Source organism: Dendrobates tinctorius, unplaced genomic scaffold (assembly GCF_039654945.1).
Source record: "Dendrobates tinctorius isolate UK_male_01 unplaced genomic scaffold, ASM3965494v1 ptg000491l, whole genome shotgun sequence".
In the NCBI taxonomy this organism is placed as follows: domain Eukaryota; kingdom Metazoa; phylum Chordata; class Amphibia; order Anura; family Dendrobatidae; genus Dendrobates; species Dendrobates tinctorius.
Genome location: NW_027362152.1, coordinates 195874 through 218039, shown reverse-complemented (window position 1 = coordinate 218039; position 22166 = coordinate 195874). Strand labels below are relative to the sequence as shown.

General features: G+C 51.0%; 2 protein-coding genes across 5 annotated transcripts in view; one reads left to right on the top strand and one right to left on the bottom strand.

The window, feature by feature from the left end:
* SLC16A6 (solute carrier family 16 member 6) overlaps positions 1–13697 on the bottom strand; it is a 66747-nt gene extending 53050 nt beyond the window's left edge. For 2 of the 3 annotated variants that reach the window (XM_073564823.1, XM_073564825.1), the window contains exon 1: positions 13627–13685. In XM_073564823.1, the coding sequence (XP_073420924.1) occupies positions 13627–13670 (44 nt within the window). In that variant the 5' untranslated portion in view covers positions 13671–13685. Of the gene's footprint in view, positions 1–13567 lie in introns of all 3 variants that reach the window. The other variant, XM_073564824.1, reaches the window with a different exon arrangement.
* Positions 13675–22166, top strand: part of ARSG (arylsulfatase G) — a 51363-nt gene continuing 42871 nt past the window's right edge. For both annotated transcript variants that reach the window (XM_073564827.1, XM_073564826.1), the window contains exon 1: positions 13675–13805. The gene's annotated coding sequence lies outside the window, so the exon portion shown is untranslated. The remainder of the gene's footprint in view (positions 13806–22166) is intronic.

Sequence of the window (22166 nt, the reverse complement as noted above, 5' to 3'; positions counted from 1 at the left end):
TACAGGGGCCCCTGTTGTCCCTTATGTCCTAAAGCTGCGAGAAACCCTGGCCCAACTTGCTAGTTTTGCCCAGAGTCATGTGCGGATGGCTCAAACCAGACAGAAGACATGGTATGACCGTAAAGCACGCTACCGGGAGTTTGTAGAAGGACAACAGGTCTTAATGATTGTTCCCCATCGGCAGAATAAACTGCAGACAACATGGGAGGGTCCCTTCCGGGTTCTCAGAAAACTGAATGACACCAATTACCTTCTTGCTTTAGATGATCAGGGGCTAAGACAAAAGACTGTCCATGTGAATATGATTAAGGAGTACCATGACCGGACCCTTCCAATGATAGCAAGCTGTCGGCTAGCTTCAGAGGACGGTCAAGACGATGAGGACTCCCTACCTGATCTTGTGGAAGCAGCGAGAGCCCCATCCACTGTGGAACAGGTTCCTCTGGGAGATCACCTGGATTCCTTACAGAAAAACCAGATGCTGGGAGTGCTTCAACAGAGACGTGCTGCTTTCTCATCCCAACCAGGTTGAACCACCGTCACCCAACATCATGTGGACACTCAGGGCATCCGTCCCATACAACAGGCTCCTTACCGGGTACCTGAATCAGTTCGAAACACCATGCAGCACGAACTGGAGGAGATGCTACAGCTTGGGGTAATCCAGGCCTCCCATAGCCCTTGGGCCTCTCCTGTGGTGTTAGTACCCAAGAAGGATGGGAGTACTCGATTTTGTGTGGACTATCGACGACTAAACGACCATACCGTCAGTGATCCTTACCCAATGCCTCGTATTGACGAACTTCTAGACCGACTGGCTGGATCCCGATATGTCACTATCTTTGATCTCAGTAAGGGATACTGGCAAATCCCTCTGACGGAGGAGGGGAGAGAACGGTCCGCTTTTATAACCCCCTTTGGTCTGTATGAATTCCTAAATATGCCCTTTGGAATGAAGAATGCCCCAGCCACCTTCCAGAGAATGGTGGACCAGATCCTCCGGGGATGTGGTGACTTTGCTTGTGCCTACTTGGATGATATCGCTATCTTCAGCCAGACGTGGGAGGAACATCTGAACCAAGTAGCCGTTATTCTTGACCTGCTTCTTGCAGCAGGCCTAACCATTCGACCAGATAAATGCCAATTGGGGATGGGTGAAGTCCAGTACCTAGGGCATAGAGTAGGAGGAGGGAAGCTCCGTCCCGAACCTGCCAAAATCCAGGCTATTAGAGACTGGCCTGTACCCCAAACTAAGAAACAAGTTATGGCTTTTTTGGGCACTGCCAGTTATTACCGAAAATTTGTTTCTCATTTCAGCACTGTGGCCAAGCCTCTTACCGACCTGACCAAGAAAACGATGCCCCGGCTGGTGATCTGGACTCCAGCCTGTGATGAGGCTTTTAACCAGCTGAAGGACGCTCTGGTCTGTGACCCTGTTCTGGCTGCTCCAGACTACAAGAGGAGATTCATTGTGCAGACGGACGCCTCTGCTTATGGACTGGGAGCTGTCCTCAGCCAGGTGAATGCAGCTGGGGACGAGCACCCCATTGCCTACCTCAGCCGGAAACTGCTGGACCGAGAAGTGGCCTATGCAACTGTTGAAAAAGAATGTCTGGCTGTAGTGTGGGCCCTTAGGAAACTAAGGCCGTATCTGTATGGACGAGAATTCACTGTCATTACTGATCACAATCCCCTCACCTGGCTGAACAGAGTCTCTGGGGACAATGGACGCTTACTACGATGGAGCCTGGCACTGCAGCCCTATAACTTTACCATACAGTATAGAAGAGGCAGCCAACACCAAAATGCAGATGGACTGTCCAGGCAAGAGGAGCCCTGAGTCCTGTCAGCCATGCCTGTGTGTACTTAACCAGTGACCTGTAGAGGTCCCTAGTACGTACACAAATTGGGAGGGGAAGGGATTGTCATGATTTGCAGTCTTGCCCTGTCCTGTATTTTGTATAATATGTCATGTAACTTTCCTCTGGTTCATTTGCTGTAAATTAACCATGTCTCCTTCCCCCAATACTTGCAATGTCTTGTGATGTACCTGGACCATAATCTAATTTAGGCTTGTGTCAACAGCTAGTGGAACTGTGACTATTGTTTTCCTAAGCAGAAGATAACCTACAATACACATCCTGTAGACTCAGTGGAGCCCTTACATTTCTAGAATCTTCTGATGGACCAAACCATTGAATAGTAGGTGTGACCCCTACCCCCCTTCAGATGGACTGATCCCAGGAGCCCTGACAATACATTCTTGCTTTAAGATCAGATGTGAGTTGGATGCTAAAAGAGAAGGACGAGGCTGTCTGAGGAAGCTTCGGCCTCTGTGTGATCGTGGTGGATTTCTGGGACTCTTAAAGGACTATGGTTTTGTGATCTGGCACAAGGATTGTCGGGAGGTGCCCCCGAATCAGTTTCCTGTGGACTTATTTTGGGACTCTGCAAATTACCTTCGTGTTGTTCCTGTTTTTTGGTCAATAAATCTGTTGGATTATTCCCAGGCCTGTTGTCCCTCCTTGCTCTGGAGAATACTCCCGTCACATAGGGGATTATAGGAGAGGAGACGGCGGTGACCTCAGTATATAACGCTCTATAGGGGATTATAGGAGCGGAGACGGCGGTGACCTCAGTATATAACGCTCTATAGGGGATTATAGGAGCGGAGACGGCGGTGACCTCAGTATATAACGCTCTATAGGGGATTATAGGAGCGGAGACGGCGGTGACCTCAGTATATAACGCTGTATAGGGGATTATAGGAGCGGAGACGGCGGTGACCTCAGTATATAACGCTCTATAGGGGATTATAGGAGAGGAGACGGCGGTGACCTCAGTATATAACGCTCTATAGGGGATTATAGGAGCGGAGACGGCGGTGACCTCAGTATATAACGCTCTATAGGGGATTATAGGAGAGGAGACGGCGGCAACCTCAGTATATAACGCTCTATAGGGGATTATAGGAGAGGAGACGGCGGTGACCTCAGTATATAACACTCTATAGGGGATTATAGGAGCGGAGACGGCGGTGACCTCAGTATATAACGCTCTATAGGGGATTATAGGAGAGGAGACGGCGGTGACCTCAGTATATAACGCTCTATAGGGGATTATAGGAGCAGAGACGGCGGTGACCTCAGTATATAACGCTCTATAGGGGATTATAGGAGAGGAGACGGCGATGACCTCAGTATATAACGTTCTATAGGGGATTATAGGAGAGGAGACGGCGGTGACCTCAGTATATAACGCTCTATAGGGGATTATAGGAGAGGAGACGGCGGTGACCTCAGTATATAACACTCTATAGGGGATTATAGGAGCAGAGACGGCGGTGACCTCAGTATATAACGCTCTATAGGGGATTATAGGAGCGGAGACGGCGGTGACCTCAGTATATAACGCTCTATAGGGGATTATAGGAGCAGAGACGGCGGTGACCTCAGTATATAACACTCTATAGGGGATTATAGGAGAGGAGACGGCGGTGACCTCAGTATATAACGTTCTATAGGGGATTATAGGAGAGGAGACGGCGGTGACCTCAGTATATAACGTTCTATAGGGGATTATAGGAGCGGAGACGGCGGTGACCTCAGTATATAACGCTCTATAGGGGATTATAGGAGAGGAGACGGCGGTGACCTCAGTATATAACGCTCTATAGGGGATTATAGGAGCAGAGACGGCGGTGACCTCAGTATATAACGCCCTATAGGGGATTATAGGAGGAGAGACGGCGGTGACCTCAGTATATAACGCTCTATAGGGGATTATAGGAGAGGAGACGGCGGTGACCTCAGTATATAACGCTCTATAGGGGATTATAGGAGCGGTGACCTCAGTATATAACGCTCTATAGGGGATTACAGGAGAGGAGACGGCGGTGACCTCAGTATATAACGTTCTATAGGGGATTATAGGAGCGGTGACCTCAGTATATAACGCTCTATAGGGGATTATAGGAGCGGAGACGGCGGTGACCTCAGTATATAACGTTCTATAGGGGATTATAGGAGCGGTGACCTCAGTATATAACGCTCTATAGGGGATTATAGGAGCGGAGACGGCGGCGACCTCAGTATATAACGCTCTATAGGGGATTATAGGAGAGGAGACGGCGGCGACCTCAGTATATAACGCTCTATAGGGGATTATAGGAGAGGAGACGGCGGTGACCTCAGTATATAACGCTCTATAGGGGATTATAGGAGAGGAGACGGCGGTGACCTCAGTATATAACGCTCTATAGGGGATTATAGGAGCGGAGACGGCGGTGACCTCAGTATATAACGCTCTATAGGGGATTATAGGAGCGGAGACGGCGGTGACCTCAGTATATAATGCTCTATAGGGGATTATAGGAGAGGAGACGGCGGTGACCTCAGTATATAACGCTCTATAGGGGATTATAGGAGAGGAGACGGCGGTGACCTCAGTATATAACGCTCTATAGGGGATTATAGGAGAGGAGACGGCGGTGACCTCAGTATATAACGCTCTATAGGGGATTATAGGAGCGGAGACGGCGGTGACCTCAGTATATAACGCTCTATAGGGGATTATAGGAGCGGAGACGGCGGTGACCTCAGTATACAACGCTCTATAGGGGATTATAGGAGAGGAGACGGCGGTGACCTCAGTATATAACGCTCTATAGGGGATTATAGGAGCGGAGACGGCGGTGACCTCAGTATATAACGTTCTATAGGGGATTATAGGAGCGGTGACCTCAGTATATAACGCTCTATAGGGGATTATAGGAGCGGAGACGGCGGTGACCTCAGTATATAACGCTCTATAGGGGATTATAGGAGCGGAGACGGCGGTGACCTCAGTATATAACGCTCTATAGGGGATTATAGGAGCGGAGACGGCGGTGACCTCAGTATATAACGTTCTATAGGGGATTATAGGAGCGGAGACGGCGGTGACCTCAGTATATAACGCTCTATAGGGGATTATAGGAGCGGAGACGGCGGTGACCTCAGTATATAACGCTCTATAGGGGATTATAGGAGCGAAGACGGCGGTGACCTCAGTATATAACCCTCTATAGGGGATTATAGGAGCGGAGACGGCGGTGACCTCAGTATATAACGCTCTATAGGGGATTATAGGAGCGGAGACGGCGGTGACCTCAGTATATAACGCTCTATAGGGGATTATAGGAGCGGAGACGGCGGTGACCTCAGTATATAACGCTGTATAGGGGATTATAGGAGCGGAGACGGCGGTGACCTCAGTATATAACGCTCTATAGGGGATTATAGGAGAGGAGACGGTGGTGACCTCAGTATATAACGCTCTATAGGGGATTATAGGAGCGGAGACGGCGGTGACCTCAGTATATAACGCTCTATAGGGGATTATAGGAGAGGAGACGGCGGCAACCTCAGTATATAACGCTCTATAGGGGATTATAGGAGAGGAGACGGCGGTGACCTCAGTATATAACACTCTATAGGGGATTATAGGAGCGGAGACGGCGGTGACCTCAGTATATAACGCTCTATAGGGGATTATAGGAGAGGAGACGGCGGTGACCTCAGTATATAACGCTCTATAGGGGATTATAGGAGCAGAGACGGCGGTGACCTCAGTATATAACGCTCTATAGGGGATTATAGGAGAGGAGACGGCGATGACCTCAGTATATAACGTTCTATAGGGGATTATAGGAGAGGAGACGGCGGTGACCTCAGTATATAACGCTCTATAGGGGATTATAGGAGAGGAGACGGCGGTGACCTCAGTATATAACACTCTATAGGGGATTATAGGAGCAGAGACGGCGGTGACCTCAGTATATAACGCTCTATAGGGGATTATAGGAGCGGAGACGGCGGTGACCTCAGTATATAACGCTCTATAGGGGATTATAGGAGCAGAGACGGCGGTGACCTCAGTATATAACATTCTATAGGGGATTATAGGAGAGGAGACGGCGGTGACCTCAGTATATAACGTTCTATAGGGGATTATAGGAGAGGAGACGGCGGTGACCTCAGTATATAACGTTCTATAGGGGATTATAGGAGCGGAGACGGCGGTGACCTCAGTATATAACGCTCTATAGGGGATTATAGGAGAGGAGACGGCGGTGACCTCAGTATATAACGCTCTATAGGGGATTATAGGAGCAGAGACGGCGGTGACCTCAGTATATAACGCCCTATAGGGGATTATAGGAGGAGAGACGGCGGTGACCTCAGTATATAACGCTCTATAGGGGATTATAGGAGAGGAGACGGCGGTGACCTCAGTATATAACGCTCTATAGGGGATTATAGGAGCGGTGACCTCAGTATATAACGCTCTATAGGGGATTATAGGAGCGGAGACGGCGGTGACCTCAGTATATAACGCTCTATAGGGGATTATAGGAGCGGAGACGGCGGTGACCTCAGTATATAACGCTCTATAGGGGATTATAGGAGAGGAGACGGCGGTGACCTCAGTATATAACGCTCTATAGGGGATTATAGGAGAGGAGACGGCGGTGACCTCAGTATATAACGCTCTATAGGGGATCATAGGAGAGGAGACGGCGGTGACCTCAGTATATAACGCTCTATAGGGGATTACAGGAGAGGAGACGGCGGTGACCTCAGTATATAACGTTCTATAGGGGATTATAGGAGCGGTGACCTCAGTATATAACGCTCTATAGGGGATTATAGGAGCGGAGACGGCGGTGACCTCAGTATATAACGCTCTATAGGGGATTATAGGAGCGGAGACGGCGGTGACCTCAGTATATAACGCTCTATAGGGGATTATAGGAGAGGAGACGGCGGTGACCTCAGTATATAACGCTCTATAGGGGATTATAGGAGAGGAGACGGCGGTGACCTCAGTATATAACGCTCTATAGGGGATTATAGGAGCGGAGACGGCGGTGACCTCAGTATATAACGCTCTATAGGGGATTATAGGAGCGGAGACGGCGGTGACCTCAGTATACAACGCTCTATAGGGGATTATAGGAGAGGAGACGGCGGTGACCTCAGTATATAACGCTCTATAGGGGATTATAGGAGCGGAGACGGCGGTGACCTCAGTATATAACGTTCTATAGGGGATTATAGGAGCGGTGACCTCAGTATATAACGCTCTATAGGGGATTATAGGAGCGGAGACGGCGGTGACCTCAGTATATAACACTCTATAGGGGATTATAGGAGAGGAGACGGCGGTGACCTCAGTATATAACACTCTATAGGGGATTATAGGAGCGGAGACGGCGGTGACCTCAGTATATAACGCTCTATAGGGGATTATAGGAGCGGTGACCTCAGTATATAACGCTCTATAGGGGATTATAGGAGCGGAGACGGCGGTGACCTCAGTATATAACGTTCTATAGGGGATTATAGGAGCGGTGACCTCAGTATATAACGCTCTATAGGGGATTATAGGAGAGGAGACGGCGGTGACCTCAGTATATAACACTCTATAGGGGATTATAGGAGAGGAGACGGCGGTGACCTCAGTATATAACACTCTATAGGGGATTATAGGAGAGGAGACGGCGGTGACCTCAGTATATAACGCTCTATAGGGGATTATAGGAGCGGAGACGGCGGTGACCTCAGTATATAACACTCTATAGGGGATTATAGGAGCGGAGACGGCGGTGACCTCAGTATATAACGCTCTATAGGGGATTATAGGAGCGGTGACCTCAGTATATAACGCTCTATAGGGGATTATAGGAGCGGAGACGGCGGTGACCTCAGTATATAACGTTCTATAGGGGATTATAGGAGCGGTGACCTCAGTATATAACGCTCTATAGGGGATTATAGGAGAGGAGACGGCGGTGACCTCAGTATATAACACTCTATAGGGGATTATAGGAGAGGAGACGGCGGTGACCTCAGTATATAACGCTCTATAGGGGATTATAGGAGCGGAGACGGCGGTGACCTCAGTATATAACGCTCTATAGGGGATTATAGGAGCGGAGACGGCGGTGACCTCAGTATATAACACTCTATAGGGGATTATAGGAGAGGAGACGGCGGTGACCTCAGTATATAACACTCTATAGGGGATTATAGGAGAGGAGACGGCGGTGACCTCAGTATATAACGCTCTATAGGGGATTATAGGAGCAGAGACGGCGGTGACCTCAGTATATAACGCTCTATAGGGGATTATAGGAGAGGAGACGGCGGTGACCTCAGTATATAACGCTCTATAGGGGATTATAGGAGCGGAGACGGCGGTGACCTCAGTATATAACGCTCTATAGGGGATTATAGGAGCGGAGACGGCGGTGACCTCAGTATATAACGCTCTATAGGGGATTATAGGAGCGGAGACGGCGGTGACCTCAGTATATAACGCTCTATAGGGGATTATAGGAGCGGAGACGGCGGTGACCTCAGTATATAACGCTCTATAGGGGATTATAGGAGCGAAGACGGCGGTGACCTCAGTATATAACCCTCTATAGGGGATTATAGGAGAGGAGACGGCGGTGACCTCAGTATATAACACTCTATAGGGGATTATAGGAGAGGAGACGGCGGTGACCTCAGTATATAACGCTCTATAGGGGATTATAGGAGCGGAGACGGCGGTGACCTCAGTATATAACGCTCTATAGGGGATTATAGGAGCGGAGACGGCGGTGACCTCAGTATATAACGCTCTATAGGGGATTATAGGAGAGGAGACGGCGGCGACCTCAGTATATAACGCTCTATAGGGGATTATAGGAGAGGAGACGGCGGCGACCTCAGTATATAACGCTCTATAGGGGATTATAGGAGAGGAGACGGCGGTGACCTCAGTATATAACGCTCTATAGGGGATTATAGGAGAGGAGACGGCGGTGACCTCAGTATATAACCCTCTATAGGGGATTATAGGAGAGGAGACGGCGGTGACCTCAGTATATAACGCTCTATAGGGGATTATAGGAGCAGAGACGGCGGTGACCTCAGTATATAACGCTCTATAGGGGATTATAGGAGCAGAGACGGCGGTGACCTCAGTATATAACGCTCTATAGGGGATTATAGGAGCGGAGACGGCGGCGACCTCAGTATATAACGTTCTATAGGGGATTATAGGAGCAGAGACGGCGGCGACCTCAGTATATAACGCTCTATAGGGGATTATAGGAGCGGAGACGGCGGTGACCTCAGTATATAACGCTCTATAGGGGATTATAGGAGCGGAGACGGCGGTGACCTCAGTATATAACGCTCTATAGGGGATTATAGGAGAGGAGACGGCGGTGACCTCAGTATATAACGCTCTATAGGGGATTATAGGAGAGGAGACGGCGGTGACCTCAGTATATAACACTCTATAGGGGATTATAGGAGAGGAGACGGCGGTGACCTCAGTATATAACGCTCTATAGGGGATTATAGGAGAGGAGACGGCGGTGACCTCAGTATATAACGCTCTATAGGGGATTATAGGAGAGGAGACGGCGGTGACCTCAGTATATAACCCTCTATAGGGGATTATAGGAGAGGAGACGGCGGTGACCTCAGTATATAACGCTCTATAGGGGATTATAGGAGCAGAGACGGCGGTGACCTCAGTATATAACGCTCTATAGGGGATTATAGGAGCAGAGACGGCGGTGACCTCAGTATATAACGCTCTATAGGGGATTATAGGAGCGGAGACGGCGGCGACCTCAGTATATAACGTTCTATAGGGGATTATAGGAGCAGAGACGGCGGTGACCTCAGTATATAACGCTCTATAGGGGATTATAGGAGCGGAGACGGCGGTGACCTCAGTATATAACGCTCTATAGGGGATTATAGGAGCAGAGACGGCGGTGACCTCAGTATATAACGCTCTATAGGGGATTATAGGAGAGGAGACGGCGGTGACCTCAGTATATAACGCTCTATAGGGGATCATAGGAGAGGAGACCGCGGTGACCTCAGTATATAACGCTCTATAGGGGATTACAGGAGAGGAGACGGCGGTGACCTCAGTATATAACGTTCTATAGGGGATTATAGGAGCGGTGACCTCAGTATATAACGCTCTATAGGGGATTATAGGAGCGGAGACGGCGGTGACCTCAGTATATAACGTTCTATAGGGGATTATAGGAGCGGTGACCTCAGTATATAACGCTCTATAGGGGATTATAGGAGCGGAGACGGCGGCGACCTCAGTATATAACGCTCTATAGGGGATTATAGGAGCGGAGACGGCAGTGACCTCAGTATATAACGCTCTATAGGGGATTATAGGAGCGGAGACGGCGGTGACCTCAGTATATAACGCTCTATAGGAGATTATAGGAGCGGAGACGGCGGTGACCTCAGTATATAACGCTCTATAGGGGATTACAGGAGAGGAGACGGCGGCGACCTCAGTATATAACACTCTATAGGGGATTATAGGAGAGGAGACGGCGGTGACCTCAGTATATAACGCTCTATAGGAGATTATAGGAGCGGAGACGGCGGTGACCTCAGTATATAACGCTCTATAGGGGATTACAGGAGAGGAGACGGCGGCGACCTCAGTATATAACACTCTATAGGGGATTATAGGAGAGGAGACGGCGGTGACCTCAGTATATAACACTCTATAGGGGATTATAGGAGCGGAGACGGCGGTGACCTCAGTATATAACGTTCTATAGGGGATTATAGGAGCGGTGACCTCAGTATATAACGCTCTATAGGGGATTATAGGAGCGGTGACCTCAGTATATAACGCTCTATAGGGGATTATAGGAGCGGAGACGGCGGTGACCTCAGTATATAACGCTCTATAGGGGATTATAGGAGCGGAGACGGCGGTGACCTCAGTATATAACGCTCTATAGGGGATTATAGGAGCGGAGACGGCGGTGACCTCAGTATATAACACTCTATAGGGGATTATAGGAGAGGAGACGGCGGTGACCTCAGTATATAACACTCTATAGGGGATTATAGGAGCGGAGACGGCGGTGACCTCAGTATATAACGCTCTATAGGGGATTATAGGAGCGGTGACCTCAGTATATAACGCTCTATAGGGGATTATAGGAGAGGAGACGGCGGTGACCTCAGTATATAACGCTCTATAGGGGATTATAGGAGAGGAGACGGCGGTGACCTCAGTATATAACACTCTATAGGGGATTATAGGAGAGGAGACGGCGGTGACCTCAGTATATAACGCCCTATAGGGGATTATAGGAGCGGAGACGGCGGTGACCTCAGTATATAACGTTCTATAGGGGATTATAGGAGAGGAGACGGCGGTGACCTCAGTATATAACACTCTATAGGGGATTATAGGAGAGGAGACGGCGGTGACCTCAGTATATAACGCCCTATAGGGGATTATAGGAGCGGAGACGGCGGTGACCTCAGTATATAACGCTCTATAGGGGATTATAGGAGAGGAGACGGCGGTGACCTCAGTATATAACACTCTATAGGGGATTATAGGAGCGGAGACGGCGGTGACCTCAGTATATAACGCTCTATAGGGGATTATAGGAGAGGAGACGGCGGTGACCTCAGTATATAACGCTCTATAGGGGATTATAGGAGAGGAGACGGCGGTGACCTCAGTATATAACGCTCTATAGGGGATTATAGGAGCGGAGACGGCGGCGACCTCAGTATATAACGCTCTATAGGGGATTATAGGAGAGGAGACGGCGGTGACCTCAGTATATAACGTTCTATAGGGGATTATAGGAGCGGAGACGGCGGCGACCTCAGTATATAACGTTCTATAGGGGATTATAGGAGCGGAGACGGCGGTGACCTCAGTATATAACGTTCTATAGGGGATTATAGGAGCGGAGACGGCGGTGACCTTAGTATATAACGTTCTATAGGGGATTATAGGAGCGGAGACGGCGGTGACCTCAGTATATAACGCTCTATAGGGGATTATAGGAGCGGAGACGGCGGTGACCTCAGTATATAACGCTCTATAGGGGATTATAGGAGCGGAGACGGCGGTGACCTCAGTATATAACGCTCTATAGGGGATTATAGGAGCGGAGACGGCGGTGACCTCAGTATATAACGTTCTATAGGGGATTATAGGAGAGGAGACGGCGGTGACCTCAGTATATAACGCTCTATAGGGGATTATAGGAGCGGAGACGGCGGTGACCTCAGTATATAACGCTCTATAGGGGATTATAGGAGAGGAGACGGCGGCGACCTCAGTATATAACGCTCTATAGGGGATTATAGGAGCGGAGACGGCGGTGACCTCAGTATATAACGCTGTATAGGGGATTATAGGAGAGGAGACGGCGGTGACCTCAGTATATAACGCTCTATAGGGGATTATAGGAGAGGAGACGGCGGCGACCTCAGTATATAACGCTCTATAGGGGATTATAGGAGAGGAGACGGCGGTGACCTCAGTATATAACGCTCTATAGGGGATTATAGGAGAGGAGACGGCGGCGACCTCAGTATATAACGCTCTATAGGGGATTATAGGAGAGGAGACGGCGGTGACCTCAGTATATAACGTTCTATAGGGGATTATAGGAGAGGAGACGGCGGCGACCTCAGTATATAACGCTCTATAGGGGATTATAGGAGAGGAGACGGCGGTGACCTCAGTATATAACGCTCTATAGGGGATTATAGGAGAGGAGACGGCGGTGACCTCAGTATATAACGCTCTATAGGGGATTATAGGAGCGGAGACGGCGGCGACCTCAGTATATAACGCTCTATAGGGGATTATAGGAGAGGAGACGGCGGCGACCTCAGTATATAACGCTCTATAGGGGATTATAGGAGCGGAGACGGCGGTGACCTCAGTATATAACGCTCTATAGGGGATTATAGGAGAGGAGACGGCGGTGACCTCAGTATATAACGCTCTATAGGGGATTATAGGAGAGGAGACGGCGGCGACCTCAGTATATAACGCTCTATAGGGGATTATAGGAGAGGAGACGGCGGTGACCTCAGTATATAACGCTCTATAGGGGATTATAGGAGAGGAGACGGCGGTGACCTCAGTATATAACGTTCTATAGGGGATTATAGGAGAGGAGACGGCGGCGACCTCAGTATATAACCCTCTATAGGGGATTATAGGAGCGGAGACGGCGGTGACCTCAGTATATAACGTTCTATAGGGGATTATAGGAGAGGAGACGGCGGTGACCTCAGTATATAACCCTCTATAGGGGATTATAGGAGAGGAGACGGCGGCGACCTCAGTATATAACCCTCTATAGGGGATTATAGGAGAGGAGACGGCGGTGACCTCAGTATATAACGTTCTATAGGGGATTATAGGAGAGGAGACGGCGGTGACCTCAGTATATAACCCTCTATAGGGGATTATAGGAGCGGAGACGGCGGCGACCTCAGTATATAACGCTCTATAGGGGATTATAGGAGAGGAGACGGCGGTGACCTCAGTATATAACGTTCTATAGGGGATTATAGGAGAGGAGACGGCGGCGACCTCAGTATATAACGCTCTATAGGGGATTATCGCACCCTATATAATAACGCTGACCCCGCACATACATATATATATCTCTCTCTCTCTCTCTCCTCCCGGCTCCTGCACTCACGGTCTCCGCCTGTCACGCCGCCGCCGTCTCTCCCTCCGTCCCCATCGCCGCTCTCTCACTTTCTATATATACCGGCTTCAGCCGGTCTGGCGGGGGCGCGCATGAGACGGGGCCGCGCCTCCTACACAGATTAACCCCCACACTGCTGACAGGGGCGGAGCACGGCGTCACCGCCCGGAAACCCCGAGCCTCGTCCGGAACAGCGGAGTGCGAGCTCCTGGAACCAGAGACCCCGCAGGTGAGCGGCCATCTACCGGGCAGGCGCGGTACTGCAGCGTCACTGCACGTCACTGCGTTCACTACAGCAGAGCGGACACTCCGACAGCTCCGGAGGCTTCTGTCACTGTGTGTGACGACCCCGTACCCTGCCCCAATGGGGAGAGGGAGCGCGGAGGAGCTGGGGTAATAATGAGCCCCCCACATCCATCATATAGAGGAGACACATCACCCCCCACATCCATCATATAGAGGAGACACATCACCTCCCACATCCATCATATAGAGGAGACACATCACCTCCCACATCCATCATATAGAGGAGACACATCACCCCCCACATCCATCATATAGAGGAGACACATCACCTCCCACATCCATCATATAGAGGAGACACATCACCCCCCACATCCATCATATAGAGGAGACACATCACCTCCCACATCCATCATATAGAGGAGACACATCACCCCCCACATCTATCATATAGAGGAGACACATCCATCATATAGAGGAGACACATCACCTCCCACATCCATCATATAGAGGAGACACATCACCTCCCACATCCATCATATAGAGGAGACACATCACCTCCCGCATCCATCATATAGAGGAGACACATCACCTCCCACATCCATCATATAGAGGAGACACATCACCTCCCACATCCATCATATAGAGGAGACACATCACCTCCCACATCCATCATATAGAGGAGACACATCACCCCCCACATCTATCATATAGAGGAGACACATCACCTCCCACATCCATCATATAGAGGAGACACATCACCTCCCACATCCATCATATAGAGGAGACACATCACCTCCCACATCCATCATATAGAGGAGACACATCACCTCCCACATCCATCATATAGAGGAGACACATCACCTCCCACATCCATCATATAGAGGAGACACATCACCTCCCACATCCATCATATAGAGGAGACACATCACCTCCCACATCCATCATATAGAGGAGACACATCACCTCCCACATCCATCATATAGAGGAGACACATCACCTCCCACATCCATCATATAGAGGAGACACATCACCCCCCACATCCATCATATAGAGGAGACACATCACATCCATCATATAGAGGAGACACATCACCCCCCACATCTATCATATAGAGGAGACACATCCATCATATAGAGGAGACACATCACCTCCCACATCCATCATATAGAGGAGACACATCACCTCCCACATCCATCATATAGAGGAGACACATCACCTCCCACATCCATCATATAGAGGAGACACATCACCTCCCACATCCATCATATAGAGGAGACACATCACCTCCCACATCCATCATATAGAGGAGACACATCACCTCCCACATCCATCATATAGAGGAGACACATCACCTCCCACATCCATCATATAGAGGAGACACATCACCTCCCACATCCATCATATAGAGGAGACACATCACCTCCCACATCCATCATATAGAGGAGACACATCACCCCCCACATCCATCATATAGAGGAGACACATCACCTCCCACATCCATCATATAGAGGAGACACATCACCTCCCACATCCATCATATAGAGGAGACACATCACCCCCCACATCCATCATATAGAGGAGACACATCACCTCCCACATCCATCATATAGAGGAGACACATCACCTCCCACATCTATCATATAGAGGAGACACATCACCTCCCACATCCATCATATAGAGGAGACACATCACCTCCCACATCCATCATATAGAGGAGACACATCACCTCCCACATCCATCATATAGAGGAGACACATCACCTCCCACATCCATCATATAGAGGAGACACATCACCTCCCACATCCATCATATAGAGGAGACACATCACCCCCCACATCCATCATATAGAGGAGACACATCACCTCCCACATCCATCATATAGAGGAGACACATCACCCCCCACATCCATCATATAGAGGAGACACATCACCTCCCACATCCATCATATAGAGGAGACACATCACCCCCCACATCCATCATATAGAGGAGACACATCACCTCCCACATCCATCATATAGAGGAGACACATCACCTCCCACATCCATCATATAGAGGAGACACATCACCCCCCACATCCATCATATAGAGGAGACACATCACCCTCCACATCCATCATATAGAGGAGACACATCACCCCCCACATCCATCATATAGAGGAGACACATCACCTCCCACATCCATCATATAGAGGAGACACATCACCCCCCACATCCATCATATAGAGGAGACACATCACCCCCCACATCCATCATATAGAGGAGACACATCACCCCCCACATCCATCACCCCTCACATCCATCATATAGAGGAGACACATCACCCCTCATCTTTCCTAGTTAATGATAAATGTAAGGTTATACACATGGGAAGAAGAAATCAAGATCACCATTACACGCTGAACGGTAAACCACTGGGTAAATCTGACATGGAGAAGGACTTTGGGATCCTAGTTAGTGATAAACTTACCTGGAGCAGCCAGTGCCAGGCAGCAGCTGCCAAGGCAAACAGGATTATGGGGTGCATTAAAAGAGGTCTGGATGCACATGATGAGAGCATTATACTGCCTCTGTACAAATCCCCGGTTAGACTGCACATGGAGTGCTATGTACAGTTTTGGGCGCTCAGGAAGGATATAATGGAACTAGAGCGGGTACAAAGGAGGGCAACAAAATTAATAAAGGGGATGGGGGAACTACAATACCCAGAGAGATTAGCAAAATTAGCATTATTTAGTCTAGAAAAAAGATGACTGAGGGGCGATCTAATAACCATGTATAAGTATATAAGGGGACAATACAAATATCTCTCCGAGGATCTGTTTATACCAAGAAAGGTGATGTTCACAAGGGGGCATTCTCTGCGTCTGGAGGAGAGAAGGTTTCAGACACCAACATAGAAGAGGATTCTTTACTGTTAGGGCAGTGAGAATCTGGAATTCCCTGCCTGAGGAGGTGGTGATGGCGAACTCAGTCAAAGGGTTCAGGAGAGGACTGGATGTCTTCATGGAGCGTAACAAGATTGTATCTTACAGTGATTAGGTTCTTTAGAAGGATGTAGATCTGGGGATTTATTCTGACGGAATATAGGCTGAACTGGATGGACACAGGGCTTTTTTCGGGCTTGATAACGGTGTTAATATGTGGACACATCACCCCCCACATCAGTGTGGCCACCCCCTCTCCCAGCTGTGTGTGTGTTGTGGCGTAGCGCCTACTATGTGTGTTGGGGAACACTCGCTTGGCAGCGGATTAACGTAGTCAGCCACAGGTTTTTCACACAAAACAGTCCATATGGTATCATAATCCGCACCGTAAGCCAGGTTACACATCACCAACTTACACATAGAACATTACTTCATCACGTGTGGCTTTATACAGCATTCACTAGTCACGCCGGACGCTCTCCAGTTACCGGGTGACTGCACAGTTCAGTAACTGACCATTGTCAGTGCACACAGTTCTTTCCCCATACCTGGGGTTACCTCTCAGGAGCTCCTGCTCCACAGGCTGACTCCTCGTCAGTCCAAGGTCCTCAACAGGACAGCGTCTTTCTCCGTGTGGGGCCGTTCCAGGCTCCACCCACACATGTGGCCTGTCCGTGTGCTATTCAGTACGTTCATCCAACACCCAGGCCACCAGGTCCAAGGTCTCACCATGTGCTCCAGGATCCTACTCCCAGGATCTTCCAACACAGACCTTCCAGAACCTTGCACCCTGAACCATTGAGGTGCACACACTCTCTCCATGTGACCAGACCTCAGTCACATTATATTGTTGTAACCACCCCCATGGATGGCAGTACATGTGTGGTTAGGCAATTCCCGCTCAGCTTTCTGACTAACCCTATAAGCCCCCATTATAAGTAATACACAGATACTTGTGGAACTATAAGTCCCAGCATAACCATATCATTTTGGGCTTAGAGCGCAGAGAACTTCTGTGACACATACCGGCCATCTAATATATAATTACCAATATACTCTGTCACAGCTTCCACAATGCACCGCGACCGGAAGCTGTGACAGAGCCGACCGCCATATTGGAACATCCAAGCAGGGGCTATCTACCGCGGTCGTAGGAGCCCGCCCAGAGTGCTTAGGGGTCCAATCGTGGAGCTGCAGCCGCTCATTGGCTGTGCAGCTTCGTGGCTGCCAGGCCGCAATTGGCCTGAGGCGATGGCTGCTCTGTGTGCACAGGACCTGTGATGAGGTCACAGGAGGGGCGGAGTCAGGAGTCACATGATCAGGGGCCTCAGTTGGTGCAGGACTCTGCTGTGCTGGTTGTCATGGTGCTGGATGAGGGGAAGTTTATGTGTGGGGTCAGGAGGGGTTTACAGGGTGTACGGAGCGGAGCCGCGCGTGTGTACGAGGTGTACGGAGCAGAGCCGCGCGTGTGTACGAGGTGTACGGAGCGGAGCCGCGCGTGTGTACGAGGTGTACGGAGCGGAGCCGCGCGTGTGTACGAGGTGTACGGAGCGGAGCCGCGCGTGTGTACGAGGTGTACGGAGCGGAGCCGCGCGTGTGTACGAGGTGTACGGAGCGGAGCCGCGCGTGTGTACGAGGTGTACGGAGCAGAGCCGTGTGTGTACGAGGTGTACGGAGGGGAGCCGCGCGTGTGTACGAGGTGTACGGAGCAGAGCCGTTTGTGTGTACGAGGTGTACGGAGCGGAGCCGCGCGTGTGTACGAGGTGTACGGAGGGGAGACGCGCGTGTGTACGAGGTGTACGGAGGGGAGCCGCGCGTGTGTACGAGGTGTACGGAGGGGAGCCGCGCGTGTGTACGAGGTGTACGGAGCGGAGCCGCGCGTGTACGGAGCGGAGCCGCGCGTGTACGAGGTGTACGGAGCGGAGCCGCGGGTGTGGACGAGGTGTACGGTGCAGAGCCGCGGGTGTGGACGAGGTGTACGGTGCAGAGCCGCGGGTGTGGACGAGGTGTACGGTGCAGAGCCGCGGGTGTGGACGAGGTGTACGGTGCAGAGCCGCGGGTGTGGACGAGGTGTACGGTGCAGAGCCGCGGGTGTGTACGAGGTGTACGGTGCAGAGCCGCGGGTGTGTACGAGGTTACGGTGCAGAGCCGCGGGTGTGTACGAGGTTACGGTGCAGAGCCGCGGGTGTGTACGAGGTGTACGGAGCGGAGCCGCGGGTGTGTACGAGGTGTACGGTGCAGAGCCGCGGGTGTGTACGAGGTGTACGGTGCAGAGCCGCGGGTGTGTACAAGGTGAACGGTGCAGAGCCGCGGGTGTGTACGAGGTGTACAGAGCGGAGCCGCGGGTGTGTACGAGGTGAACGGTGCAGAGCCGCGGGTGTGTACGAGGTGAACGGTGCAGAGCCGCGGGTGTGTACGAGGTGTACGGAGCGGAGCCGCGGGTGTGTACGAGGTTACGGTGCAGAGCCGCGGGTGTGTACGAGGTTACGGTGCAGAGCCGCGGGTGTGTACGAGGTTACGGTGCAGAGCCGCGGGTGTGTACGAGGTGTACGGAGCGGAGCCGCGGGTGTGTACGAGGTGTACGGTGCAGAGCCGCGGGTGTGTACGAGGTGTACGGTGCAGAGCCGCGGGTGTGTACGAGGTGTACGGAGCGGAGCCGCGTTTGTACGAGGTGTACGGAGCGGAGCCGCGTGTGTACGAGGTGTACGGAGCGGAGCCGCGGGTGTGTACGAGGTGAACGGTGCAGAGCCGCGGGTGTGTACGAGGTGAACGGTGCAGAGCCGCGCGTGTGTACGAGGTGTACGGAGCAGAGCCGCGGGTGTGTACGAGGTGAACGGTGCAGAGCCGTGCGTGTGTACGAGGTGTACGGAGCAGAGCCGCACGTTTGTACAAGGTGTATGAAGCAGAGCCACGTGTGTACAGAGCGGAGCCCTGTGTGTACGAGGTGTACGGAGCGGAGCCGTGTGTGTACGAGGTGTACGGAGCGGAGCCGTGTGTGTACGAGGTGTACGGAGCGGAGAAATGCGTGCATTTTGGCATGAGAGGGGCCCCCATTTGTAGATGCATATCCCCCAGGACAGCTACCCGCTTCTCTGTGTCTTTCCTGGTTGACAGTACGACCAACTGCTTAGTCTCAGGTGCCCAGTGCACCTTACACGCTTCGACCGCCTTTTTAAAAGCCTCATGCACACCCTCACTGGTACTGGCTTCTTGCACGTCTTTGGGTACCTCTATCACCCACTTGAAGATCGAGGGCTTACTCTCTTCACAGACGAAAGGCTCTCGCTTTGCCACAGACTTTTCTGCCAAGACCTCTACCACAACCGGGTGATTGTCTTGTTCCGTTCTCAGCGCACAGTCCTCCTTATTTTTACACTCTTCAGGCCCCCTCTCTAAGATATTTGTAACTCTGCCTTGTTATCCCTCGGTCACGGCTGCTGTAAGTCTTCGACCACCAACTTCTCCTCTTGCAGTAGACCTCTTAAGGCTTCTCTGCATACTTCCACATCTTCCCTTAAGGCCTCATTTACACTTTGCCATATTGACAGGTGACCTCTGAACTCCGAGACTCCCTTCACCAGCTCATCCACTCGGTGCTCAGCCGTCTGTGTCAGGGCCTTTTCTTGTTCGACATGCTCTTTCGTTGTCTTTACTTCGGCCTGTAAAGCTGCCACCTTCAAACTCTCCTTCGCCAGCTGTTTACAGACCTCTTCGCGCTCTTTCTCCAAGCTTTGGACACGTGCTTCTACCTGGTGGAAACTGTCAGCTCGCTTTTTCCACGTGCACATTTCCTTTGTCAGCTTGTCGATTTGTTCCTCCAGTTGTCATGTGACAGTGGTCGAATTGGACAGCTTCTCCGGCAGCTCTTCTATTTTGTCTGGGAGCTGTTCTCCACCTGCTATTTTAGGTGTTGGAACCCTACCCCCACCCTGAGTCAGTTTTATGTTTGTCACGTCCTCGACTACCTCAGTGCTAGGTTTTGTCGGTGGTAATGTGACTTCTTTCTCAAGGTCACTAACCTAGTTGGCACCTGTCCCCGCCTCTTTATCTATCTTCTTCGCAGAAGGTGTAGTTTGTTCAGCCCCTACGCCTCCGGCGACGGGAGGAAGACTTGCCATTTAGACGTGAGTCAGTATTACTGCACTCTTTTCCCCTGTCGTCACCGTCTGAATGGGAGTCACCACCACCCGATCGGTCATCCGGGGAACCAGCGGTCCCCATTTCTTATGGTGTCAGACCCTACTCCTGGAACTTCCCCGTCTCCACCTTGTGAAGCACTGTCATTCCCTTGTGTCCGAGCTTCTGTCTGCACACCATTGTACTCAGTGGTAGTGGTTGCTACTGGCAATAACACATCACAGTCACACCACACAGTACGGTGAACCCCCAAGATACTCTTTATCTGGGTGTCAGCTCCACTCGGTTTACCTACTGCACCTGTATCAGCCACACTGCCGTATACTTCAGATGATGTCAGGTCAGTAAGTTGGGCCGACGCATCTCTTACTCCGGTCGCCCCTATGTCTGACCTGTCTGTTTTGGGAGGTGTTACTGCCTTAATGTATGCCACCCCATCAGTAGAGAGGCCTCCATCCCCCTGCTGTAGAGGAGGTCCCACCTCCCACAAGTCTGAGAACAGCCTGGAGTTCCGGCGTACTATCACAGGATAAGTTCGGGACTATAGCGACCTCATGGCCTTTAATGTCCCTGTCTGTCTCGAGGATCACCAAGGCTAATGAATAGTCCTTAGTGCACCCATGAATGCAGGTGACCGCGATCTTCCTTTTGGCTATTATAAATTTATCAGGCACAGTCCTCACTAGGGTCACCGAGCTCCAAGAATCGACCAGTCCAAACACATCCTCCCCATTCATCAGGAGGGCACACCCCCGAAGCTTCTCACTGGGTGGGTAGTTCATATCGCAGGCAGGACACACATAGTACACTTCCCACCTGGCAACAGACTGTCTGCGCCACCCCTTTGACTTCGGGATGCTCCGCCTCCTTTTGGGTAACTCCCATTCCCCGGGACTCCAACCCTTTTTGGGCAACTACTCCCTTTTTGGATACTGCCCCCTTTTAGAACTCCACCTATTTTTGGCCACCCATCAATGTTTGGGTTACCGCACCTTTTGGGATTCCACCCCCACGGCCTTCTTAGGCCCCAGTTTGCACAGTACACTTATGTCTCTCGGGGCTTGTACTGGCCCTTTAAGAGGTTGTCTGCACTGTACTTCTGATGTCCTTTTACGACACCTCACCAGCTCCTGCTAGCACTACAACAGCTCCTGCTGTAGCCACAAACCCGCTGGCACCTCTGGCTGCCGATCACAAGCGGCTGCTGGCGTCACTGCAGCTCCTGCTGCTGCAGAACCTCTTGCTGCAACTGTAACTGCAGCTCCTGTTACCACAAGGCCCTGC